The sequence below is a fragment of the Schistocerca piceifrons genome, chromosome 8 (genome assembly GCF_021461385.2).
Source record: "Schistocerca piceifrons isolate TAMUIC-IGC-003096 chromosome 8, iqSchPice1.1, whole genome shotgun sequence".
In the NCBI taxonomy this organism is placed as follows: Eukaryota; Metazoa; Arthropoda; class Insecta; order Orthoptera; family Acrididae; genus Schistocerca; species Schistocerca piceifrons.
The window spans coordinates 61,759,836-61,786,204 of NC_060145.1; the positions used below are offsets into that span (position 1 = coordinate 61,759,836).

General features: G+C 38.3%; 1 protein-coding gene across 6 annotated transcripts in view; it reads left to right on the forward strand.

The window, feature by feature from the left end:
* Nucleotides 1–26,369, forward strand: part of LOC124711622 (zinc finger protein swm) — a 258,270-nt gene that overhangs the window by 114,628 nt on the left and 117,273 nt on the right. For 5 of the 6 annotated variants that reach the window (XM_047241789.1, XM_047241792.1, XM_047241793.1 and 2 more), the window contains exons 8-10: nt 599–673; nt 11,851–12,080; nt 25,901–26,074. In XM_047241789.1, the coding sequence (XP_047097745.1) occupies nt 599–673; nt 11,851–12,080; nt 25,901–26,074 (479 nt within the window). The remainder of the gene's footprint in view (nt 1–598; nt 674–11,850; nt 12,081–25,900; nt 26,075–26,369) is intronic. The other variant, XM_047241790.1, reaches the window with a different exon arrangement.

Below are 26,369 nucleotides of genomic sequence, written 5' to 3' on the forward strand. Positions count from 1 at the left end.
TAACTGCTAAGAAAGCAACTGGATGAAGCCACAGTTATTGTAAGGAGAGCCATGTGTGAAGTGTTTAACGAATTTGAAAGTAAAATTCTACCTGGCAACTTGATAGAAAAACCTGAAATTTTGGTCTTATATTAGATCAGTCATTGGACTGAAGCCATCTGTCGACACACACTGCGACCGTAATGGCATCAGAATGGAGGACAAAAGAGAGAAGGCCAAAATACTATCCTTTTTTCCCCAAAACTGTTTTACTGAGGAATTTTACACTGCAGTTTCTCCTTTAAATCATCACACAAATGTCATAAGACAGATGACAAAATAGGTGATTGGCCTTTTTATAATTGTTATTGATTTAAAAACACTTTCTGATGGTGATTTTAAGGCAGTCTTGAATTATTTTTAGCACCTTTAGTTGTCATCTCATGAATTGCAGGTGTAATTTATTGCCAAATGTGTTCAAAGAAATGCAGTAAAGCTATTAAGGCTGGTGATTTTCCCATACTATCTTTAATGTTATTTTTTGCTGTTAGATATACATTTTATTTTACAGTATTGGACATTTTGTGGTATTGAAGCATACACATGTTGAATGTTGCAGAGTACAACCCAGACGCTCCTAGTATGGAACCCAGAATAATGTGGGGCAGGCAACAGTTTCGCAGTGCACCCCTAGGTAAGATATCTTCTTGTTATATCTGTGCTTTAGCACATGTTACACTTTGCACATTGATTAGTTTCTAGAAGAGCTTAGTTGTTGTTTCAGGAAAATGAAAAATGTTTCTTGCCAGAAGTGATGGAGTAATGAATGAGTTTTATTTCGAATTGGGTTGTTTTGAAAATCAGCCTCATGCAAACACAATTTGTTTATTTTTATATTTATCCAGATATGTTTTGACACCTGTGTGTCATCTTCTGTGGGTCAAATTTTTATTTCTGTTAAGTACAATATGAAATTTATAATAATTAAATTGTTTTAGGCCTAAGAATTACAATATGTGCAATGTGCTTTGCGTAGACGCTCACCTTAAAATTACATCGCTAAATGAACTGCTTTATTATGCACCTGAAAAATCGTGTGCATAGTAATGCAGTTCATTTAGCGATGTAATTTTAAGGTGAGCGTCTACACAAAGCAAATTGCACATATTGTAATTCGTAGGCTGGCAACATTTAAATTATTATAAATTTCATATTGTACCTTACAGAAATAAAAATTTGACCCACAGAAGATGACACATAGGTGTTGGAGCATGTGTGGGTAAATATAAAAATAAACAAATTGTGTTTGCATAAGGCTGATTTTCAAAACAACCCAATTTTAAATCGCAAACATGGCAGACATCAAGAGGAGCTTCAAACCTCAGTAAAAAAAGAAGTTTTATTTCCCATAAGCATTTGTGTGTGACCTGAGTCGAATCAGTAGTTTCCTATTGCAACTTTCAAGGAATACCACTAAGTGAGACACCACTCCTTGTGATTTCTACATCTACAGTAAGCTCTCTGGTAATTCATCTACTGTTGACATTGTTTTGAAGTGGAATTCATCAGCTGTGTATGTAACAACCATCAATAACAAAAATCAGAGGAATGAGATCTTTCAAACTGGTATGTGACTCAGCCACATGACATTTATTCATATCTTTAAAGCCGTACACACAATCTGCTCTGCCTTGAACTTATACGTACCTTGTGAACAGTCTATATATGGTGTGCTGTTTTGGAGAGATGAACATTAGCAATGAAATTGAATGGTGAGCGAGATTGTATCTTGGGAAAGTGGAGAAAAGTAAAGCAAACTCTAGAGGATGATGATGACCAATAAAAAAGACAAAATGGGGCAGACAGCAAAAATTCAGGCTGGGACTAACATTGTGAGCACAGAGAACTAAGAAAATCCCGAACCTCTTGCAGTGGAGTGGACTGTTGTCTTGTGGAGAGCAACCAACTAAGGGAAGATGATTGGAATTTTGGGAGTACTACTCATATTATGAGACAGAAAGAAATATCAGTATCCAGCATCACCACCTTGCTCCTGACATTTATTTCCATATCTTCTCTACACGTAATTAATAGTACATCTTCACAGTTTACAAAAATTTGAACTTCCGACCTCTTTCACTAAAATTTTGTCACCATACTATGTACTGTGTTCTTTGTCCAGAACAGCCACGATCTCACTTTTTTAAACTTAAAGACACACTTGAAGATGACTAGTAGTGTTCAGATGGATCATATTCTATACAACTTATCATCCCATTGTTGTGGCTGTCAGTAGAGGATCCTAAAATGGACGCAAGCATCTAGCTTAAGAACACAGTTCGAGCCAGTACATTTTTTTTTTTCCATTTGTGTGTAACATCATTCACATTGACCAAAAGTTTTTAGTTTTGGAAAATATCACAACACAAAACAATTTATATGAAATATTTTGATGGCCCATCTGACTGACAACTGCAGTACGGACCATTTGAAGTGGCTCTACAGTACATCTTGTGTTGTCATTCTTAGCTGTGGTCTGTTGGCTGCTTCTTCTCTCCTTGCTCTTCCACTCCAGCCCCAGCTCTCTCTCTCTCTCTCTCTCTCTCTCTCTCTCTCTCTCTCTCTCTCACACACACACACACACTCACACACTCACTCCTGTGCCCTCTTTCACAACAATCTTTTTCTATATCTCTACCTGTCATCTCCTTTTTACACGCATTCTGTGGGACTGTGTGTACCACAGGTGTTTGGTATCAGAATGATCCACTGCACAATCTAAGAATGCCACTAAAAGTATGTGACAGTGATTCATTTGCATAGTATAAACAAACAAGGATCGTATGACATGGGGAGTTGGTTGGTTGGTTGGTTGGTTGCGTGTTCCATTGATCAATCCCATGGTACGGTAGCTGCTATGATGTGGAACGTGTCAAATGCACAAGAAATGCACATATAAAACAAAATTTTTTAATATATATATATATATATATATATATATATATATATATATATATATAACAATACAGAGTTAAAGATTAATAATATTTCTATTATTTACCCCATTCCTTAAATGGCACAAAATGCATATACTATATTTATAGATTTATTTATTTCTATTCAAGAATTCATCTATGGTATAGAAGCAGCTGTCAAGGAGATATGATTTCAATTTATTTTTGAAGCTACTACTGCTGTCTGTCAGACACCTTATTTCATCAACTAATTTGTTTAAGATTTTTATAGCAGTATATTTTACCCCTTTCTGTGCCAAAGATAGGTTGAGCAAAGGATATTTTTATTTATTTATTTATTTATTTATTTATTGTTCCGTGGGTCCAAATTAAGGAAAAGTCTCCATGGTCATGGAATGAGTCAATACATGAAATTATAACACGATAGTAGAAATAGATAAAATGAAATATAAGAAACATATTCAGGCGACAAGTCGTAAGTTTAAATAAAGATATAGTGTAAGTCTTTCTTTTCTCTGGTATTATAATCATGAATGTCCGTGTTGTTCTTAAACTGGTCCATGTTGTTGAGAACAAATTTCATTAGTGAGTAGATGTATTGTGAGGCTGTTGTAAGAATTCCCAATCTTTTAAAAAGATGCCTACAAGATGTGCGGCTATGAACCCCACACATTATTTTAATCACTTTCTTTTGAGCAGTGAATATTTTTTGTCTAAATGTTGAGTTACCCCAAAATATTATTCCGTATGACATCAGAGAGCGAAAGTATGCAAAAGTATGTTAGCTTACTAATTTCTATATCCTCAAAATTGGCAATTATTCTGATTGCAGAAGTTGCTGAACCTAGTTGCTGTAGGAGATCCAAAATATGAATTTTCCAATTAAGATTCTCATCTATATGTACACCCAAAAACTTGCTCTACCCTGTCTACTGACTCTGTTGATGTGTTATATTTATTGAAGGAACTGTACTTTTTCCAGCAGAAAATTGGATGTACTGTGTTTTTTCAAAGTTTAGAGCAAGCCCACATGCAGAAAACCAATTAATGACTTTTCCAAAGAACTTTTTTGTATCATTTTCAATTTGACTTTCTTTTACTGGATTAATAATGATACTTGTATCATCAGCAATGTCAGTTCAGCTTCCTGTTTCAGATAGGAAGGGAGGTCGTTCACATATATCAAGAACAGAAGGGGACCCATTATTAAACCCTGTGGAACGCCTAATGTTATTTCACCCAGTTAGATGAAGTGGCAAACTTATCTAAATCACTTGACCCATATAAGGAAATTTTTTGCTTTCTGTTCTGTAGGTATAACTTAAACCACTCATATGCTATTCCATTTATACCATAGAATTGTAATTTCTGTAACATAATGTCATGGCTTACACAATCAAATGCTTTGGACAAGTCACAGAAAATTCCTATTGGTGACATTTTAATATTTAAAGACTCTGTTGTGTGGACAGTGAAATTGTATATTGCTGTGTCAGTGGAACAGCATTTTTGAAATCCAAACTGTGATTTACCGAGTATCCCATTCCTGTTGAGATGGCTAACCACTCTTGAGTACATTACTTTCTCGAAGATTTTTGAGAATGCTGTAAGCAAGGATACAGGCTGATAATTATTGACATCTGTGGTGTCCCCCTTTTTGTAGAGAGGCCTGACAATAGCATATTTTAACATGTCTAGGAAAATACCTTGAGTTAGTGATGCATTACATATGTGACTCAGAACATCAGCTGTAATTGCTCCATATTGTTTTAATATCTTATTAGAGATGTCATCTATTCCAACAGAACATTTGTTTTGCAGAGATTTAATAATTTTACTTATTTCACAAGAGGTTGTTAGGTGAAACTTAATCTAATTTTTTTCAAAACAGACTCTTCCATGTACTGCCTAGCATTTTCTTTTGAACTGTTCTCACTAATTTTTTCTCCTACACTTAAGAAATGGTTGTTAAATACATTAGCTACTTGTGTACTGTTGGTTAGGATGGTCTCGTTCTCTTTAACAGTAATACTACCTACCCCAGTGGTTACTTTTCCAGTCTCCTTTCTAACAACATTCCATATTTATTTTATTGCCGGAGTTGTTAATTTTTTCTCTACTCTGTTGTGTGAAACTCCATTATGAGATGAGAGGAGTGTGTCTCAATGAATTTTGATTTGAAAGTCTATGGTTTATCAGTCAGGTTTATAAATGTTGACAGAAGACTGTTAAAAATTAAACTTGAACATCAGTGCACAAGATCCAGAACAGTGGTTAAAGAACTATTATTGAATGCCGATAATTTCCCTATCCGATGTTCACCAGATGTCTACCGCAGCTCCATTTGAAAGAGTCCAAACTATCAAACACACCAAAGTCTCTTTTTAGATGTTTCAGTTGTTAAATGAGCGACCATTTTCAAAAATAATCTAACACGAAATAAATTAAACTTACAAATTTTGTTATTGCTGTGACATAAAATGCAATCCACATTATTTTGTAGGTATCTTAGTATTATATTTTTGTCAGTATTACATTTTGCTCGATGGAGCTAATTAGCATCCGAACATATCTGGTCTTCAAGCATTTTATATTTGCAACATTGTGAAGTTCAGTCTAAACCAATGTGCACCCCTAATAATGGTCAGCTATAGAACCACAGCTAAATAATTTTCAGATATTATAATTTACATCCTATGAATACACGCTGTTTCCAAGCACCAGTACATTGAGGATCTCGAAACGTGTCATTATTGGTACAATTTGCTGTAATAAAATGAGGAGGAAAGCCATATTCATGATTAAAGAATTTTGGTATCGAGTTATTTTCGTATTATAATGTATTTGTTATGAAAGTAAGCCATTTTAAGGTAATGGCACATTGAAGATTCATCAAAACATATTGTTGCTGGCAGTTTGTTGCAGTTAAATGTCAGCTAATAATATATTTGTGATTAAAGCCTTCAGGAGATAAAATAAAAGTTCATTTTTTTGCAGAATGCATAAGTTCTGTGTACCGTAGTTGGTAGAAGCACCAAGTCACGATACAATGCATAGTGTTCGTGTCTTGCTGCACCCAATTTTTTTCACCTTCATGTGAAAGGTTAAGGGACTTTCTTATCAAATTAACATAAAAATTTTCTGTAATATTCAGTGTTGTGTAAATACAAGTGCCCCCTCTCTTGGAATGAGTTTCTCCCACTTTGTGACTTTTCTAAGCTGGTGCCCCTACAGACTGGACATGGAACTGCCCTTTTTGCCTTAAAATATGTTAATGGCTATTGAAGTTTTTTTAGCATTTAGACAGGGGAGGAAATGTGTATTTTAATAGAACTAACTTAGGAATTTTGTGTGTGTCCATTTATGTAAAGAAGAAGAAGAAGAAGAAGAAGAAGAAGAAAAAGAAGAAGAAAAGTTGTGTGATTCAGCCAGGTACATCCAACAGCTGCCATTGGGGAGCACTATAGTCGAAAGTCACATTAACTGGCATGTCCCATGTGATTCAGGTGCAGTCTCTCGTGAGGTCTGATTTCCCATCCACGTACAGGTCAACGTCAGATACCGTGTGTCCTGTATGAAGATGGCTTAAGAGAGTGATGTACGTAGTACGACAGAACAACTTCTGACCTGCTTAATAGGGCAGATTTTATGTACAAAAGGTTAAGTAAACTAAAATCACAAACTAAAGTTAATGAACTAAGTGCTCACTCAAGCCTTAAATGCGCTTCATCCTGCTTCCTTAATCACCCTGCTTTGACCTCATTTCTGTGACTAATATCACTGTGGATATACATCTACATCTATGTGATTACTCTGCTATTAACAATAAAGTGCCAGGCAGAGGGTTCAATGAACCACCTTCAAGCTGTCTCTCTACCGTTCCAGTCTTGAAGGGCACGCGGGAAAAATGAGCACTTAAATTTTTCTGTGCGAGCCCTGATTTCTCTTATTTTATCGTGATGATCATTTCGCCCTAAAAAGGTGGGTGCCAACAGAATGTTTTCCCAATTGGAAGACAAAACTGGTGATTGAAATTCCATGAAGATCCCGTCGCAGCGAAAAACGCCTTTGTTTTAATTATTGCCACTCCAATTCACGAATCATGTCTGTGACACTATCTCCCCTATTTCGTGATAATACAAAATGAGCTGCCTTCTTTGTACTTTTTCGATGTCATCTGTCAGTCCCACTTGACGCGGATCCCACACCGCACAGCAATACTCCAGAATAGGGTGGACAAGCTTGGTGCAAGCAGTCTCTTCAGTAGACCTGTTGCACCTTCTAAGTGTTCTGCCAATGAATCGCAGTCTTTGGTTTGCTCTATCTATCTATGTGATCGTTCCAATTTAGGTTATTTGTAACTGTAATCCCTAAGTAAATTGAATTTACAGCCTTCAGATATTATTATTTAATTGAAATTTAGCTGATTTCTTTTAGTACTCATGTGAGTAACTCCACACTTTTACTTATTCACGATCAATTGCCACTTTTCGCACCATACAGATATCTTATCTAAATCATTTTGCAGGTCGTTTTGGTCATCTGATGACTTTACAAGATGGTAAATGACAGCATCATCTGCAAACAGTCTAAGATGGCTAATCAGATTGTCTCCTATCTCGTTAATATAGATCAGGAACAACAGAGGGCCTATAACACTTCCTTGGGGAACGCCGGATATTACTTCTGTTTCACTCGATGACTTTCCATCTATTACTACGAACTGTGACCTTTCTGACAGGAAATCACGAATCCAGTCGCACAACTGAGGCAATACTCCGTAGGCACGCAGTTTGGTTAGAAGACGCTTGTGAGGAACGGCGTCAAAAGCCTTCTGGAAATCTAAAAATATGGAATCTATTTGACGTACCCTGTCGATATCACTTATTACTTAATGGGTATAAAGAGCTAGTTGTGTTTCACAAGAATGATATTTTCTGAATCCGTGCTGACTGTGTGTCAATAAATCGTTCTCTTTGAGGTACTTCATAATGTTCGAATACAGTATATGTTCCATAACCCTACTGCAAATTGACGTTAGTGATATAGGCCCGTAATTCCTACTTCCCTTTTTGGGTATTGGTGTGACTTGAGCAATTTTCCAGTCTTTAGGTACGGATCTTTCTGTGAGTGAGTTGTTGTATATAATTGCTAAATATGGAGCTATTTTATCTGAGAGCAACCTGACTGGTATACAGTCTGGACCAGAGGCCTTGCCTTTATTAAGTGATTTAAGCTGCTTTGTTACACCGAGGATATCTACTTCTATGTTTCTCATCTTGGCAGTTGTTCTTGATTGGAATTCAGGAATATTTACTACTTCTTCTTCTTTGGTGAAGGAGTTTCAGAAAACCATGTTTAATAACTCTGCTTTAGTGGCACTGCCATCAGTGACTTCACTGTTGTTATTGCGCAGTGAAGGTATTGATTGCGTCTTGTCACTGGTATGCTGTAAGTATGACCAGAATCTCTTTGGGTTTTCTGCCAGTTTTTGAGACAGAATTTTGTTGTGGAAATTATTAAAAGCATCTCACATTGAAGTATGTGTTATATTTCGAACTTCTGTAAAACTTTGCCAATCTTGGGGATTTTGCGTTCTTTTAAATTTGGCATACTTTTTTCATTGCTTCTGCAACAACGATCTGACCTCTTTTGTGTACCATGGGGGATCAGTACCATCACTTATTAATTTATGTGGTATATATCTCTCAATTGCTGTCAATATTATCTCTCTGAAAACATTTCACAACTTTTCTACACTTACATTATCAGGTCGGAAGGAGTGAAGACTGTCTCTTAAAAAGGCGTTAAGAGCATTTTTATCAGCTTTTTTAAATAGATGTACTTTGCGTTTCTTTTTGATGGTTGTAGGTGCTACGGTTTTCAGCCTAGCAGTAACTGCCTTGTGGTCGCTAATCCCTGTATTTGTCACAATACTCACTATTTGTCCAGGATTATTTGCTGCTCAAAGGTCAAGTATGCTTTCTCAACCATTTACGCTTAGAGTGGGCTCATGAACTAATTGTTCCAAATAATTTTCTGAGAAAGCATTCAGTACAATTTTGGATGATGTTTTATGCCTGCCGCCGGCTTTAAACGTATAATTTTTCCAGCATATCGAGGGTTGCTTGAAATCACCACCGACTATAATTGTATGAGCGGGGTACTTACTTGAAATGAGACTCAAGTTTTTCTTTGAACTGTTCAGCAACTATATCTTCGGGGTCGGGGATCGGTAAAACGATCCAATTAATAGTTTAGTCCAATTGTCAGGTATAACCTCTACCCATACTATTTCACACGAACTATCTACTTCAATTTCGCTACAAGGCAGACTACCTCTGACAACAATAAATACTCCACCACTAACTGTATTTAATCTATCCTTTCTGAACACTGTTAGATCGTTTGAAAATTTTGGCTGAACTTATTTCCGGCTTTAGCCAGCTCTCTGTACCTACAACTATTTGAGCTTCAGTGCTTTCTATTAGGGCTTGGAGCTCTGGTTCTTTCCTAACACAGCTACGACAATTTACAACTACAATACCGATTGTTTCTACAACTACCTTTTTGTGTTTTACCTGCCCACTTTTAGACGGACGCCCCTTCTGTGGTTCCCTGAGACCTTCTAACCTAAAAAGCTGCCCAATCCCTTCCACACAGCCCCCACTACCCGTGTAGATGCCTCCTGTGTGTAGTTGACTCCTGACCTGTTAAGCGGAATCCAGAAACCCACTACCCGATGGCACAAGTCAAGGAATCTGCAGCCTACACCATCACAGAACCACATGAGCCTCTGATTCAGACCCTCCACTCGGCTTTGCACCAAAGGACCACAGTCAGTTCTATCGACGATGCTGCAGATGCTGAGCTCTGCCTTAATCTTGGGGAGCAAGACTAGCAGTGTTCACCATTTCTGCTAGCCGCCCGAAACCGTACAGAATCTTCTCAGATCCAAAGCGATACACGTCATTGGTACTGACATGAGCCACCACCTGCACCCTGTACTCTTCATGGCATCCAGAAGCACCCTTTCCACATCTGGAATGACTCCCCCTGGAATGCACACGGAGTGCACACTGGCTTCCTTCCCCTCCTTGGCAGCCATGTTCCTAAGGGACCCCATTACGCACCTAACGTTGGAGCTCCCAACTACCAGCAAACCCACCCTCTGTGAATGCCCAGACCTTTTGGGCCAAGAAGCTTCCTCTGGAACAGGGCAGACGACTGCATCCGGCTCAGACACATCGTCAGCCACAGATAAAGCCTGAAACCTGTTCGTCAAACAAACCAGGGAGGCCCTACGATTGGCCCTTTGTAAAGTTTTTCGCAACCTGCCAGACTTTGGAATGATCTCCCACTTGACCATAGGTGAGGGGTCAATCTCAGTGCAGGCAGTACCCGGGGTGGTCACAGTAGTGGATCGATCGGAGGACACGTGGGGCGTGTTCGACGTCCCTCACATCCCTGTGTTCGACCTCCCACAGTGATGCCCTTTGGCAACAGCCTCAAGCCGTGTGATGGAAGCCATCACAGCCTGGAGCTGTGAGCGAAGGGTCGCCAACTCAGCTCGCATCTGTACACAGCAATCACAGTGCCTCTCCATTTCTGCAGTCGCTTCTGTTTGAAGCTCGTAAAAATATTCAATAAATGAATGGTGTACTCGCCTTATTAGCAGCAGGAAATCGAAGTGCTCTCTCACTGATGGTCTAACCGACACTGAGGTGTTCTAACCAAACAAACAAGAGCCTGTACGATACGAGGGTCGATAGCAATGGTGGTACTGTACACTACACTGTTATTGAAATAAAAGGTTGTGCCTAGTAAGCACTCGAACACACAAGAAATTACAAAAATAAACCAATAACTACACAGGTAACTGAAAATAAGTCACTCCTGTTTGAAGCTCATAAAAATATGTAACACATGAACGCTGTATTCGCCTTATTAGTAGCAGCAACTAGCGGTGCGCTCTCGCTGATGGTCTAACCGATGTAATGTGGGGATAGACATACTTTGATAACAGTGCAAACACCACAAATGTAATTTCCTGATTCTTCTAATTAGCAAGCATGTACATGTCTTCCTCTTACAGGATTTCTCTTGTAGCTTCCATGAAGCTGAATATTTGGGAGTTCAGCAGTGAATTATTTTCTTATAGTTCACAAAGTCTATTTTCATACTAATTTTCCACAAAGCTGTGTGTGGTGTTTACTTAATTTGGAATTGTTACAACTCTTGTATGTATAACATACTTTCGGGTGATAAATGAAAAAAATGATTTTTTACAGAATTCTTCAACTCGTTTTATTTAACATGTGTCTCGATGGTATAGTATGGAGTAAGAAGTGCAGTGAGTCAGTGTGTACACTTAAGATGAGTGGTCAGCTCACTTTTGCTTGACTTACCATTATTACTTTACAAAGGTATTTGTGCTGCATGGCATTATAAAGAAACTGTGAAAGGGCTACATGTTAATGAAGCTGTTTTGACTACTCAGGTATTGGGCATTTGTGAATACTGAGGTGTGCAGGATTCTTTAATGTCCTATATTAGCGACAGCTGCGTATCATAATGTGCATCTCTGTTGCACCATTGTAAAAGTCACCTGACAACATTATACAAATGTGGCTAAAAGTGAAAATTAAAGCATTTTCTTAGTAACTGAGGTAGCTCTTGATATCTACCTTTAAGTTTAAACTGCTGTGGCAGACAAATTACAGAGTATCTATAAAATAATATTTCTCCACAATGTCTCTGTGTTTGATATGAGGCTGATTAATTTAAAGCTGAATTATCATCACCGTCATTTAGAATTTTTTATCTGCAATTCACACTTTGCCTCACAAACGTCTCTTAGTTGTTTGTTGTGGTACTATATAAGGTGTATTTTAAGGTATGCGTGGTGGTACAGTTCGTGGAGCTGTAAACCGTTCCGTGGCATACAACCCGCAACCTCAGCGGGAGCTGATCAGTGTGCCGGTGACAGATGAGGTGGGACAGCAGGAACAGCCACAGACGCAGCAACAACAGCAGCAGCAGCAGCAGCAGCATCAGCATCCGGAGCAGCAGCAAGCTTACCAGGCTGCACACTATGGCAAGAGGAATGTCACTCCAGTGGATCAGGTCAGTAGCCAACTGAGATGAAATGCAGCATCAGTTTACAGATGAGAGTCCCATGCTGCAGTTGCAACTTACTTGTGACTGATTTGGCAATCAATGTGCACTACACCCTTGGTGAGGTCATCTGCTTTAAAAGTTTTGAGCCATGCACTTGTTTATTGTTTGGCTATGGCAAAATACAAAGTCTATTAAATTCCATCACCTGTGATGGGCTCTCACATGGCGTCGCCACATCTCCTAAACACAATTGGTGGTATTTCGATAGCTTTGTTTTCGATCCAGTGCCGACGATTTTGGTGCTTATTTGCAGTTTACTGTACATCCCGCCAGTGCAAAATGGCACTAATGTCATTATTATTTTGGTACCTGGGCACAGCAAATGGTCTGACAGTTGGATGGCGGGAGGGTGGGGGAGGGGAAACTGCATTGTCGACACATAGCAGTTGGGTGAGAGAATTTCCAATTTAAATCCAAATCCCTCTTCTGGAACATTATGCCTTGGTACTTTGAAGTAGAAAAATATTTCTAGAAGTCAGTAAATTAGCACTTACCTCTCTGAAAATAAGCATAGAGAATTTGTGGGGGGAAACAAGAGAAAGCAAAGAGAATTTGTGGGGGGAGACAAGAGAGAGGATCAGTCCTGAAAGGCAAGAGAGAATTGGCTGTGGTAGGCAGGCTAGAATGCCATCAAGTAGAGTCAACATGTGAGATTTTGAAACTTGGAACTGTGTGGAGTAGACAACAGAGATTATGGGGAACATACACATGTGTAGACATTGACACATTTGCAAAAGAACCGTAAAACAGATAACTTAGGAAAGTTATTGTTAAATGTATGGAATAAATTACTTCCGATGTATGTTGAACTGCAGATATCTTTATTTTCTGATCTGAGGTTTTTTTCACGACTCCAGTTGTGGTTTGTAAAACCCAAGCTTCATGGTTATAGGTGCAATATTGACACACACAATAATAGTGGGTCATTGATAAAGATTTGTCAGTTCTGGTGAAGTCAGTTGATCCCATTCTCTCTCTCTCTGTGTGTGTGTGTGTGTGTGTGTGTGTGTGTGTGTGTGTGTGAGAGAGAGAGAGAGAGAGAGAGAGAGAGAGAGAGAGAGAGAGAGAGAGAGATACACCAAATAGGCATCGCAGATATTAGGTTGGTGCATACGATCATAGTGTTTTTCTTTTGCATGTCGGTATTCTGGATTCTGTGGGTTTATTTATCAGTTGTAATTTTTATTTGTAGTTCACTGTTGCTATTTGAGTTTACATTTTGTCATTAGGAGATAGTGAGTGGAGCTGTGGGCACAAGAAAATGGAGTGCCAAGTGGCAAAATTGTATCATTTCTGACATTATGGTATATTGATAATTGAGGAAGACAGGACTATAAAAGTTGAAGATGTCATTTCCGACGTATTCTTCTGTTTGAGTTCAGTAGAGGGGTGCCTACAGTGGAGGTAGCCAGAAACATTTGCCCCATGTATCAGGATAATGGCATTGGACAGAGTATAGGAAGAAAATGGTTTTCTCGCTTTAAGGAGGATCATTTTGACAACAGTGACTCTTCATGTTCAGGAAGACCATTTGCATTTGATGAAGGTCGTTTAAATGCGTTAATCCACAATGATCCATGTCAGAGTACTTGAGAACTCGCAAATGTGATGAACTGTGATCATTCCACCATCTTGCAACATCTGCTTGCAGTGGGTAAAGTTCAAAAATTGGTGTATGGGTACCACATTTGCTGAGCTAAATTCATAAAAAATTGGTGGGTGGCCGTATGTTCATCTCGTGTTTGCTTGTCATCAGTGGGCTTGTGAACAACACAGACCATTTCTACCTTGTATCATTACTGGTGACAAGAAATCATGTCTTTATGCTAAAAAAAAATAAGGAAAAGAAAGAAATGGTTTGCCCAAGCAAAGCATCACCTCACCCTCCAAAGACCTGCACGCATCTACAAAAGATTATGCTATTCGTCTGATCGAACAGCGACGGTGTGGTGTACTACAAATTGCTTCCCCAAGGTGTAACCATCACTGCTGAAATTTATTGTAAACAACGGAGATGCCGTGCAGATGCAACTAAAGAACAACGACCAGGAAGACTGTGTGAAGTCGTGCAACTCCACGTAACGTACACTTGCATTCTGCTAGACTGACAAGAAACACTATATGGAAGTTGGCTTGGGAAGTCATTCCACACCTATCTTATTCATCTGATCTTGTGCCCACAGATTTTCACCTTTTCTGCTCTTTATCGAACAACCTACAAGGAACTTCCTTTCCAGATGAAAATGCACTCTGAACATGGCTTGAAGACTTCTTCACCTGACGTCCACTTGATTCTGGAAGTTGTGGAATTGAAAAATTACTCCAGCATTGGCAGACTGATGTAAATAGTGAAGGAGAATATACTATTCATGACTAACATCTTATTAAACTTATGGAAAAATGCTGCCAACTTGTGTACCAACCCACTATATTCCTACTCAATGGTTTTATCCATCTGCAGAATTATGTGCCTATAGTTAATAGCAGTGGTGGGATACAGGTCATTGATGTTATGCTGTCAGTTAAAACTTATTCCACATGATGGTACCTCTTGTCAGTCAAGAGAATAGTTTCTTGGTTGATTCTAAATTTGTCTCAAGAGTCTTTTTATTTACTGTAGTCCGATCCACGATCGATAGCAGTTCGTGCATGTTGAGTCATGAACGGGGATTGCTTGTTGATGATTCCAAGCCACAGATCCGGTATCCGCATGCGTGTGCTTTCTGCTTGAAGAAAGCTTGTATGCTGCAAAGCATGTCTCTCGCTTACTTATCCAGAATTTATCACTTACCACCACAGTCAGCGATGATAACTCGCAACAAATGGAATCGAAATTCACTAAACAACTCGCTACGATCACAGTTAACGCTAGCATTAGCTATGGAATTGACAGCAGAGAGCTCAGAACATACTGTCTGCTCATTGGAACGTATGTGGCGTAGGTGCGCAGAACAAGCCTGAACTTGACCGCCATCGTTCATGACTCCAACTATAGTGAGTGATCTTTCATAATGATAAAAAGGAGTATATCGTCACATTCCATAGTGGAATAGCTCGTTCAGGGATACAACAGCTTTAGTGACAGCTCAGGAAGTTTGCTAGATGGGTATGATGAGGAAAGATAGTGGCACAGATTCATAATCGTGTTGTGACAGTTTGACACTGCAGTAGTTGCTACAGTATGCTTTTGGACATATTCGTTGATCTTGACATCACTTTTGGGTACTGGTAAATTTGGCATTAATGTGCCACTGATGGTGCAAAACAATAGCTGATCGAGTAAACTTATATGTGCATTAGCTCATGATTTTTTGTCCCAGTTGAGTAGCAAGATTGAATTTCGCAGCTGGAAAGACACAACAGGTGATGAAGTGACTAATCTGCTTGGAATGTCCACCTTTAAGGGTACTCTGCGGAACCCAGGACACAAAACTGTACTTTCCAAGGAAGAAATAACTTGACACGCTACACTTCAGGAAATGAATTAATGAAATACAGGTTTAAACTTATGTTTGAATGCCTCTATTTTGCAGACAATACCTAGGAGCTGGAAACAGAAAACAGTTTGAAGAACAACTGATTATGGAATAGCTGGGAACACATTCAGATCCATTTATAGATCACAAAGGGATGTTAATATAGATGAATCTCTGGAAAAGACGCCTTGTAAGCAAACAATTTATTCCTTTGAAAGTAGCAGATTTGGCATAAATTTTTTGAAATTGTGGTAAAGTTGTGCTGTAGAGTAGCACTCATCCTGAGTACAAACCACCTTGTCAAATTGTTTTGGAGCCACATACGATTTGCTCAGAAACAGCTACTTTATTTACACTGACAGTTGGTGTACTAGTTGCAGATTCAGTTGGCAAACTAACAAATAAGAGTGCAGATGTATTTGGAACAGTGTGGCAAGACAGAAAGGAGTTCCCTGAATTCACAAAAAATGAAAAACTGCAGAAGGGAGAGTATGTAACAGCCTGAAGAATAAGCAGATGTTGATGGAATGGAAGGCCAAGAAAGATGATGTAATGGTTGGCATGTTCTGCTGCAACATATTTGTATAACTTAATTCAAAGAATGGTGTTATGTGTTGTCTCCAATTATGACAGTAATATGGGAAGTGCGACAGGAATTGTTCCCAAATGGCCCAGAGCAGACTGTAAAAATATTTCAGAAGCATTTTCACCATTTGTTGGACATGTGCACATACTCATGTGCAACCCCCCCCCCCCCCCTCCCTCCTCCCCACTGTTCAGAAAAGAATGCACAAACGATGATAAGCGAAGGCTAGTAGAGATTCTCACACCTTAGTAGAAGACCTGGTAGAGAACCCAAAAAAATTCTGATCCTTTGTAAAGTTGCTAAGCAGGTCTAAGGCTTCCATTCAGTCAGTTGTTAACCAATCTGGTGTGGCTGTTTAAAATAGCAAAACGAAAGCCAAAGTTTTAAATTTCACGTTCTGGAAGTCGTTCATGCAGGAGAACCATACAAACATAACGTCGTTTGAGCATCGGACAGACTCCCATATGGACGACCTAGAAATAAGCGTACCTGGTGTAGAGAAGCAACTTAAAGATTTGAAAACAAATAAATCACCAGGTCCAGGTGGAATCCCAGCTTGATTTTACATAGAGTACTCTATGCCATTGGCCCCTTACCTAGCCTGCATATATTGTGAATCTCTCATCCAGCACAGAGTCCCAAATAACTGGAAAAAAGTACAAGTGACTCCAGTATATAAGAAGGGTAAAAGAATGGATCTAAAAAATTACAAACCAGTATTCCTAACTTTGGTTTACTGCAGAATGTATTCTCAGTTAGAATAGATTAAACTTTCTTGACACTGAGAAGCTTACATTCGTGAATCAGCTTGGTTTTAGAAACCGTCACTCATACGAAACTCAGCTTGCCCTTTTCACACATGATATACTGTGAAGTATGGATGAAGGGCAACAGATGGTTTTCATACTTTTAGATTTCTAGAAAGCATTTGACACAGTGTCCCATTGCGGGCTGTTAACAAACGTACAAGCATATGGCACAAGTTCACAGATATGTAAGTGGCTCAAAGACTTCTTAAATAATAGAACCCAGTACAATGTCCTTGACAGCAAGTGTTCATTACAGACAAGGGTATTGTCAGGAGTGCCCCAGGGAAGTGTGAGAGGACCGCTGTTGTCCTCTGTATACATAAACAATTTTGTAGACAGTGTGGGCAGCAATATGCGGTTGTTTGCTGCTGATGCTGTGGTGTACAGTAAGGCGTCAAAGTTGAGGGAGTGCAGGAAGATAAAAGATGACTTAGACAAAATTTCTAGTTGGTGTGATGAATGGGAGCTTTCTCTAAATGTGGGGAAAATGTAAGTTAATGTGGATGAGTAGGAAGAACAAACCTGTAATGTTCGGATACAGTATTACTAGTGTACTGCTTGACACAGTCAAGTCATTTAAATATCTGGGCATAATATTGCAAAGTGATGTGAAATGGAATGAGCATGTGAGAACTGTGGTAGGGAAGATGATTGGTCACTTTGGTTTATTGGAAGAATTTTAGGAAAGAGTGGTTCAGCTGTAAAGAAGACTGTATGTAGGAAGCTGATGCAAACTACTCCTGAGTAGTGTTAGAGTGTTTATGATCTGTACCGGGTTGGACGCTGTCATGGAGAAACCATAATGATGATCTGTTTATTTATTATTTTTTAAAAAAGGGCAACATGGAAAATCAAAATTAGATGCTGCTTACAATGACCCTTTGAGCTTTACCTTTTCATTAAATGGAGTCGCATTTTCCTCAGTTTCATTCCAGAGTAGTCCTGTGTCTCAGTGTAATATTGCAGTGTTTGTTTTTCCTTTTTCTAAGAAATCTGAGCCGTCCACATACCAAAATACTTCCTCAATAACTTTTATGGCTGATGGGACTGACTTTGCGTGTTTTACAGTAGATTCACAGGACGCATCCACTGTTACTTTGTGCGCTTCTGTTGGTGAATGGTGAGATTCTTGTCATAGACTTTTTTGACAATTTCATCAGTAAATGTGTGTGTCTGGTCATCCTTGGCCATCCCTTTGCAAAAATAGCTATTGGACAATGTTTAATTTGTTGAACCAGTATCTCAGTGGTTCCAATAAAACAGCTTCCAGTTTTGATCTTTCATATTTTCTCTGTACGATTGATTAACAGCATGCTTCTGGATGTTCACCAGAGGTGTTGCTTCCATTTTGTGCCAATATTTTGACAACTGACAGTCATCCTCAGATGCTGTGAGTTGTGCTATTGTGCCTACTTGCTGCCTGGACTACAAACAGATTGTGTGCTATTGTTGGTCGTGCACTGCTATTTGTAGCAGAGTTTGACTCCTGATACCCACTACTCCCTTTGATGAATGTTTGTTTTTCTGGACCCTGAAAAAATAAGAGCTTCAAAAGACATTGTAGGCACCAGGAGTCGAACTGTACTTTAAATAATGACATGACGCCAGCAATAGATCACAGTCTGATCAGAAGGAAGACCAGAGGTTAATGCTGATAAGCACTGTGGCCAGTAGTGACAGAGCACAACCTCGGATAATGAAATGATCCCAAACACCAAAACTAGTGCTTTGCCAAATTCCTCGTAGTGTCTCTTTTCAGGTAGACAATGAACGCACCATGAGACATAGTCTTTTTTATACATATTTCACTGTCTGTTATTATTACATTACACTGATTGTAGTTTGAAGCAGGTTCCTGTGAAAATATGTAGAATATTCTAGGTTGTTGTGCACTGATCCAGGGTGAATCAGACTGGCAACAGAGTAACGGTAGGCCATCTGAGAGTGATGGGTGAAATGAGAGCTTGATATTAAAACTGGAAGTAAACAATTGTTGTTTTTAGCTGTTTAGTTTTGTAGCTTGTGATACATGCCACAAACTCTCTAGCACTACATGCAAGGCATTTAAATCGTATCAGTTCTTCACGTGTTCTCAAAAATTTCATCAGTGAGAATGGTGGTGGAGTGAGGAGGGGGGAGAGCGAAGCTGTGTGGCATAATTAGGAGTAGCTACTGCCCCATTTTGAGAAATCTACCTCACATGACAGTACTAGTCATAGTTGATTCATGTTTCTGAGTGCAATTAAAAACTATTACTTCATTATTTCAGCTTGAGACTGTATTTAATTGCGAAAGTTGCTTGTATTTTTCCCTAAGGAATCTCACCTTCTGTTCCAAATAAGAGAGTAGGCTTGGTATAGTCACGGAAATTTGTTTGATTTTCTTCTACTGCAGTGTGTACAGAAGTATTTACTGTCAATTACTGTACTTTTACTTTATTTGGATTCAAAATTGGTCAATTATTGCCACAAACTTCTTGTCACATTTTTCACTGAGTTTGTTTATTTATTTTGTGTGTCCAGGACAAAATTCGTCCCAGATGGATGTGGTTCCCTCCTGGCATTTATATTCTTATATTTGTGGGAAGTTAGGTTGTTGGGGGGGGGAGGGGGAGAGAGAGAGAGAGAGAGAGAGAGAGAGAGAGAGAGTGTGTGTTAGGTGTCTGTACAGCCTTGATAGCAAATGTATAAATCAAAACTTTCAGTGTGTGTGTATTGTATTCTGTTCTTGCACCTGAATGTACATAGACATTTGCAATTTGGGAAATATCCAAAGGTTTGTTTGACCAGACGCTTAAAAAGAGGCAAAATTAATTTAAAAGAACAAAGATTAAAATGAGCAGGAAATTAAATTTTCAGTGAATGATCTCTTGACTCGGAGAAAATTACATGATACCATCATCACCAAAAACAAAGTAACATGTTCAGGAGAGCAAAACAGAAAAGTAATCTTCTAAAATAAATTTGGAAGCTGAGAATTAATGAGGTATTTACACCATTTTAGAGTGCCCGTGGAATCGTGTTACTTTTATGTAGCTTGGAGCAAGTAATTATTGCCCGTGACAAGCATGTAACTTGAATTTTCTGAGTTTTGCACTCCTTTTGGTGTACCAGTGAACTGTCAGTAGGATAATAAGACATGTGATAACTGTGCTATTGTTTTAAATATTTTTCATCTAAAAACTGATAGATCCAGTCCAATATCTAGAAACCCTGCCTGAAATTTTTCACACTGGAGGAATATATCAAAATAAATGCGCTGTCAAAATTTTAGTCGCTACAACCATCTGTAAATTATTTTTTTTTTTTTTTTTTTTAATTGTGAAGTTACTCATTTTTACCAAACAAAAAACCACTTATAACATCATTATGTTTTTGAATAACTTGAAGTTCATATGGACAGCTAAACTGTTGCAGATGTAATTGTTACACAAGTGACTAGCAGAGGAAAGAAAATCAAGGCATTGTGTGTTGTTATATTACATACAGCTTCCATCAGTTGGAACTTAAATTTGTTGACAGAAAATGTTTCATAACAATTCCTGTAATACAGTACTTATGATAATTTTTGAATAGAATGTATTTTACTAGCAATGAAACAGTTCCTTGTAGTCATCACAAAATAATGTGAAGTGTCTATTGGAATGCGAAAACAAACATTTTCTCCACACAAGGCACAGCAGATAAGGAAATTAATGCATTCAGGCACTTCGCAGTAATTACTAGTTGTTTTTAGACACAACTGGGTTGAAGTAAGAAATGGTCGTGGCCATTGTTCCACATATTGTGCTGGGTACTTGATCAAATTCATAAAACATGGTGATGCAAGCTAACAATGCACAAATGAATGAATTTTGACAATTCTGTCGTGCTGTTGAACCTGAAATGACAAAGGGCTCTCAAAAATTACAGGGTGTTTCAAAAAGGACTTTACAACTTTAAAAATCCATATAAATTTATTGAAAGAAGATATAGAACTGGGTTTAGTGTTATTTTGTAGGGAAACACATTAAGTTTTTGTACCTTAAACTAAAGATGTTGTATGTGGCTTCCATTGGTTATCCTGCACACATCCCATCAGAAGTCAATTTCTTCCCAAACGTGCTGTAGCGTTGCAGGTGTAACTCACTCATTGGTGGCGTAAATTCTTGCTCTAAGTTCAGGTAGAAAAGCTGGCACAGGAGGTACAAACATGATATCCTTGATGAATTCACATTAAAAAGAAAAAGAAAAGGGATGGTGTCAGGCGGGGGAATGTGGGGGCCATGCAATTGATGGCACATTACCGCCAGTGAAGGCAGCCATCTTTAACGCAACTGCTGCTAGCGCTGCAATTCAGCACTAGCAAACTATGTGACACAAAGCTTGATATATTTCCCTACAAATTGACACTACAATCACCTCTGTAGGTATTATGAATTAAATTATGAATTTTCAAAGTTGTAAAGTACTTTTTGAAACAGCCTGTATATTGTCCAACATTTTTTCAGAAAAGTGCATTATACTGTCTTTATCAAGAGGTTGAATCACACTGTTTGTTATGTGTGGAATCTAAATTATATTAAGTGTCAAAGAAGTGTGGAAATCAGTAATGTTCATCTTACTTGCAATCCAGAAGGCCATGTTTCATAGATCTTGTTCAGTAATGGTGCATGAACCTCACGAAACACTCTAAATATTTCTAAAAGTTTTTCTTTCACACTTTTGTGAATTTCATTTCTTCCGTTTAGACAATAAGTTCAGATTTTATGAATAGAAACTGCACTCTGCTTAACTTAGACATTTTCTCCCTTCTTCATTTAAGCAAAAATATACAGCATTTCTTTGTCACCGAAAGGTGTTATTGTGCACATTTTCTTTGGGCTAGTGAAGTACTGTATTTTTGTTCTGGAATTTGATTAACGCAACAAAAATCTTTTGAGCCATAGTTCACAGAATTGTCAGAGTTATTTCAGGTCCATTCTAACATTTACACAATTTTTAACAAAATTTTTACATCAATTGAATGAATGTCTAAGAAATTAACTGATAAATATCACATATGGAGAAGAATGGAGAAGTAATAAGAAACCGGGAACAATGTGGACAGAAGAAAGGAAAAGACAACATGGGGAGAAGATGGAGTAGTGGAAAAATGGAAAACTACAAGGAAAGATGATGAACTGAAGTTGTTGCATGATCATGATAGGTCAGTATGAAGACGAAAAAAAAAAAAAAAGGTCTTCACAAGAAATAAATGATTCTTCATATTTCATCTTTGCAGGGGTGAAAACATCACTGGATTTCACATTACTGTGGTGGTGGGGAAGGGAGGGGGGGGGGTGAAAACATTAATTGAATTCCACATTACTGCACAAAGACAGATGCTATTACCAAGCATATGCAAAGAAAGCCCAAATAAAATTAAATCAGTTTCATCTCTGTTGTTAACACTTAATGATACCACAAAGGAAATTGTTATTTATTATGGATATTAAACTCGTTGCAAATTCGAAAAAATGTTAAGTGTACATAGTTTGCACAACCTCGGATTATGAAATGATCCCAAACACCGAAACTAGTGCTTCGCCAAATTCCTCGTAGTGTCTCGCTTCAGGTAGACGACGACCGTACCATGAGACAATGTTTTCATACAGCAGTTCGTTGATTTTTGTGTGTGTGTGTGTGTGTGTGTGTGTGTGTGTGTGTGTGTGTGTGTGTTTAGTTGTAGTAGGCAGCACATGTACAACACGACAGGCACATATCCTGGGTTGACAGTACATTGGTAAACAGATAACACAGCACTACGTGATTGTAATTTGTGAAGCAAATTTCAGTTTCCATTGATAGTTTCTCTGACAACTATGCACGACGAAAAGCCTTGGCAACCTTGATTAATGGAGCTTCTGCTTCATAAGAAGTACAACAAATAAAAATGGACTTTTACTCATTACATATTTATTTTTCACTGTTTGTGTGTGCCGTGTGAAATTTTTATGGATTTGTTAATTTAACAAAAGTATTAAATATACTTTGCATGATGAAAAAGGTGGAGCAACCAGAAGACACTGTTAGCTGTCAGTGTAACTGCACATGTACGTAACCATAGGCAGGTATGTGAATGATTACAGTCGCAATTGTGTATGACATTTAGAGTGGCCACCAGATGACTGTGGTGGTGTTTGTGTTTAATGTTGTTGCCCTGTCTGGTAGGGTATATAATGTGTTTGAATAGTGTCAAAGTTGTTTCATTACTGTGAAGGACATGGAGTTGCTGTATACTCCTGTGAAACAAAGTTGTCAGCACCAGACAGTGTTTGATGGGATTCTTATTTTGGGTCTCCATTTGGGTGGCTGCTCAAATAGTACAGTATCCAGATTTGTAGGGCATTTCTGTGTGAGAGTGGCCTAGTGTTTGACTGAACAGGAAAGTGACGGTAGGCATATACATTGTCAAGGTTCTGGTTGACCGTGTCTGATCGTCATGAGGAAGCTTACCATATTGTGCTCCAAGCATGTTGTCATCTCTTCACATCTGCGCCTGTTATCTGAGAACAAGTAACATTGTGTGTCATTCCACACCCCCTGGTTTGGAGACTAGTAGCAGCTGGTACTAGGATATTACTGTCCCATTTGTAGGTTGCCTTTAGCAGCATAACTCAAACGACTGCATTTGGAGTGTTGCCGCGGCTCGGAAACGTGAACTGCTGATGGATGGCATCACATTGTGTTTAGTGAAGAATTGCTGTTCTACACTATCCTGTATGACTGTCATCAGAGTGTATGGTGGCGAACTGGGAAGAAGACCCATTCTTTCAATGTGGTTTAGAGGCACAGCAGTGTTAGTCATGGCGTCATGATGTGGGGAGTCATTGGGTATGATTTCAGGTCTGGTAATGATTGCAGGAACTCTAATGGCACAAACGATATGCAACTGATGCACTGTGTTCTCGTGTTACCACTTGTGTGACAGTATTGTGGTACCATTTTTCAACGAGTCAATGTTTGTCCACACATTGCATATGTCTCTATCAGCAGTCTGCATGATAGTGAGGTACTCCCGTGTCACTCAGTATCTACAGATCTGCCTCCAATAAAATGTGTGTGACCAGCTTAGACATTGATTCTGTTCCTGTGCTAGCATACACGATATTAAGGATCCATTACACAATTGGTGGCTAGCTTCCCTTAGGAGAGGATATAACAGCTTTTTGATACCCTTACCAACCAATCAGTGCGTGGATCCAGGCCGGAGGGGGGTGCAACATTATACTTAAAAGTGGGCTCATGCTGCCAAGTTCTTTGTAAATTTAACATGGTTTTGCAATCACAGAAATAATGTCACATACCTTCACAACCTGAGAAGTTTCATTTCATGTGTCTGCTTATGAGTGATTCATTTACTTATTTATTTATTTATTTATTTAGCATATGGCTAATATAGAAATATCATAAAATTAAATTACATATACATGTGTACAGTATTTGCACACAAGAAATTTAAATTTGGCTTTACAACTGAATATCTAGTCTTTCAATCCAGCACACTGCATCCGGAGTTGCTAGCAGGAAGTCCTGCATTCACTGACAATGTGGTGAACAGTCTGGTATTGAGCCCCGCGGTCACAGGCTGTATTAGCCAGCTTCTTCCAATTAAAGAAAGCATTTGTGTGTCGGCCGTGGGCGATACTGATTCTGTTGAGGGTAGTCCAGGTCTTGCGTGGTAGGTGGAATCCAGTTGGAAGTTTAGCACCTGAGATGATGATATGCAGGCGCACATCTGTCACTGCTTCCCACCAATCTTTCCATTCTTCAAGGGGTTTGAAATCCTTAGCAACAATGTCAGCAGCATTGCACAGAGTTGGATGGCGTGATTTCAGTCTCTTTATGATTTAAAAGTGGCACGTCGCTATGCATGGGTAGGTTAGAATTCGTGGAGATCTAATGGAATTCCCTCATAAGGGCAGTATGTCTGCGTAGATCGGGAGGTATAATACCAGTTAACAGTGAAAGCCAATAAGCTGGAGTAGATCTGATTGCACCAAATATGATGCGCATTTTTTTGTCAGACGATGTATATCTTCAGTTTAGTGCATACTCAGTTGCGTGTAATATTACTGTGTGTTGATAATTTTTACTTTTGGACCACCTAACTACAACTGAATTTTTGTGTCATACATGTTTATAATCTGTATATACATGATCCCAAAATGTAAACTAAATAGTAAAGATGTGTACATATTGCAGGCCACTGAAGAGCCCTGCAAAGAATAAAGGTGAAATGTGTATGGCACGAAAATTGTGTTTCATTCAGGTTTAGTTAAACAGTCCAAAAGTAAAAATTATCAACATACCATAAAATAACACCTACTGCTTCTTTTCAGTTGTTGCTGAACTCGGAATAGTTGCTGATAAAATTTATGTGACAACCATAATGATTTCACTTGTAATCAGAGCACCAGTAATGACTAGCTTGCTCCCACACATTGAAAATACGCTCAAAGAATATGGAATTTCATACTGAAAACCTCAGGATAATCTTTGCGTGGAGTAAAATCATCACGCTTACGTTACTTGTGGACTGGGACCTGATAAGTTCAACAAATTTGATTGTGTCAATTGTAATAGCCTACAAAAAACTTTTTGACTCACAAATTTAACTATTTCTTTGTATTGGCTAATTTCAGAAATTAAACAAGCGTGACAAACCACTATATGTGATGATATTGCACTCCACTTTCCAAAATAAGAATATATTCACTGCAAAGACATTCTCCCTAATCAGGTTTCATCTGATGTTGTTACAAAATAATGTGGCTGGCTACATTAATACCCTTGTAGTCGAGTATACTGATAAGCAAGTAGTTTGAATCTCATCTGTAAGTTAATAGAATTGTGTGGTTTCTGTCTTCTTCAGGCGAGAGAAGTAGCAGCAAAGAAAAAACCAGGATTTGATTTCAACCGCCTGGGACCTCGACACAAAAATCCGAACAATTGTTCACTTGAGCTGAAGAAGGTGCCAAGACCTCTAAACAATATAACGCATCTCAACAATCACTTTTCAAAGTTTGGCAAGATTGTCAACATTCAGGTATTTACATAAAAGAAAATTCAACTTTTTTTCAGCAGTCACAAACTTCTGTACTTAATTTCATAAAACTATAATTATATCAATATCATTTTTTAGGAAAGCATGTATCCCTTGTTACAGTAGAGACTTGTTATTACCAGTTGAATTTTGATAGGAAATATCATTCATTTCACTTGATGTTAACAAAAAAAAAAAAAAATCTAATTAGTTTTGTTGTGGTACGTTGCATGTTGTAAATCACAGATCATAGATAGCAAATTGTAAAAATATGATATGATTATTTCACTTTGTTTGA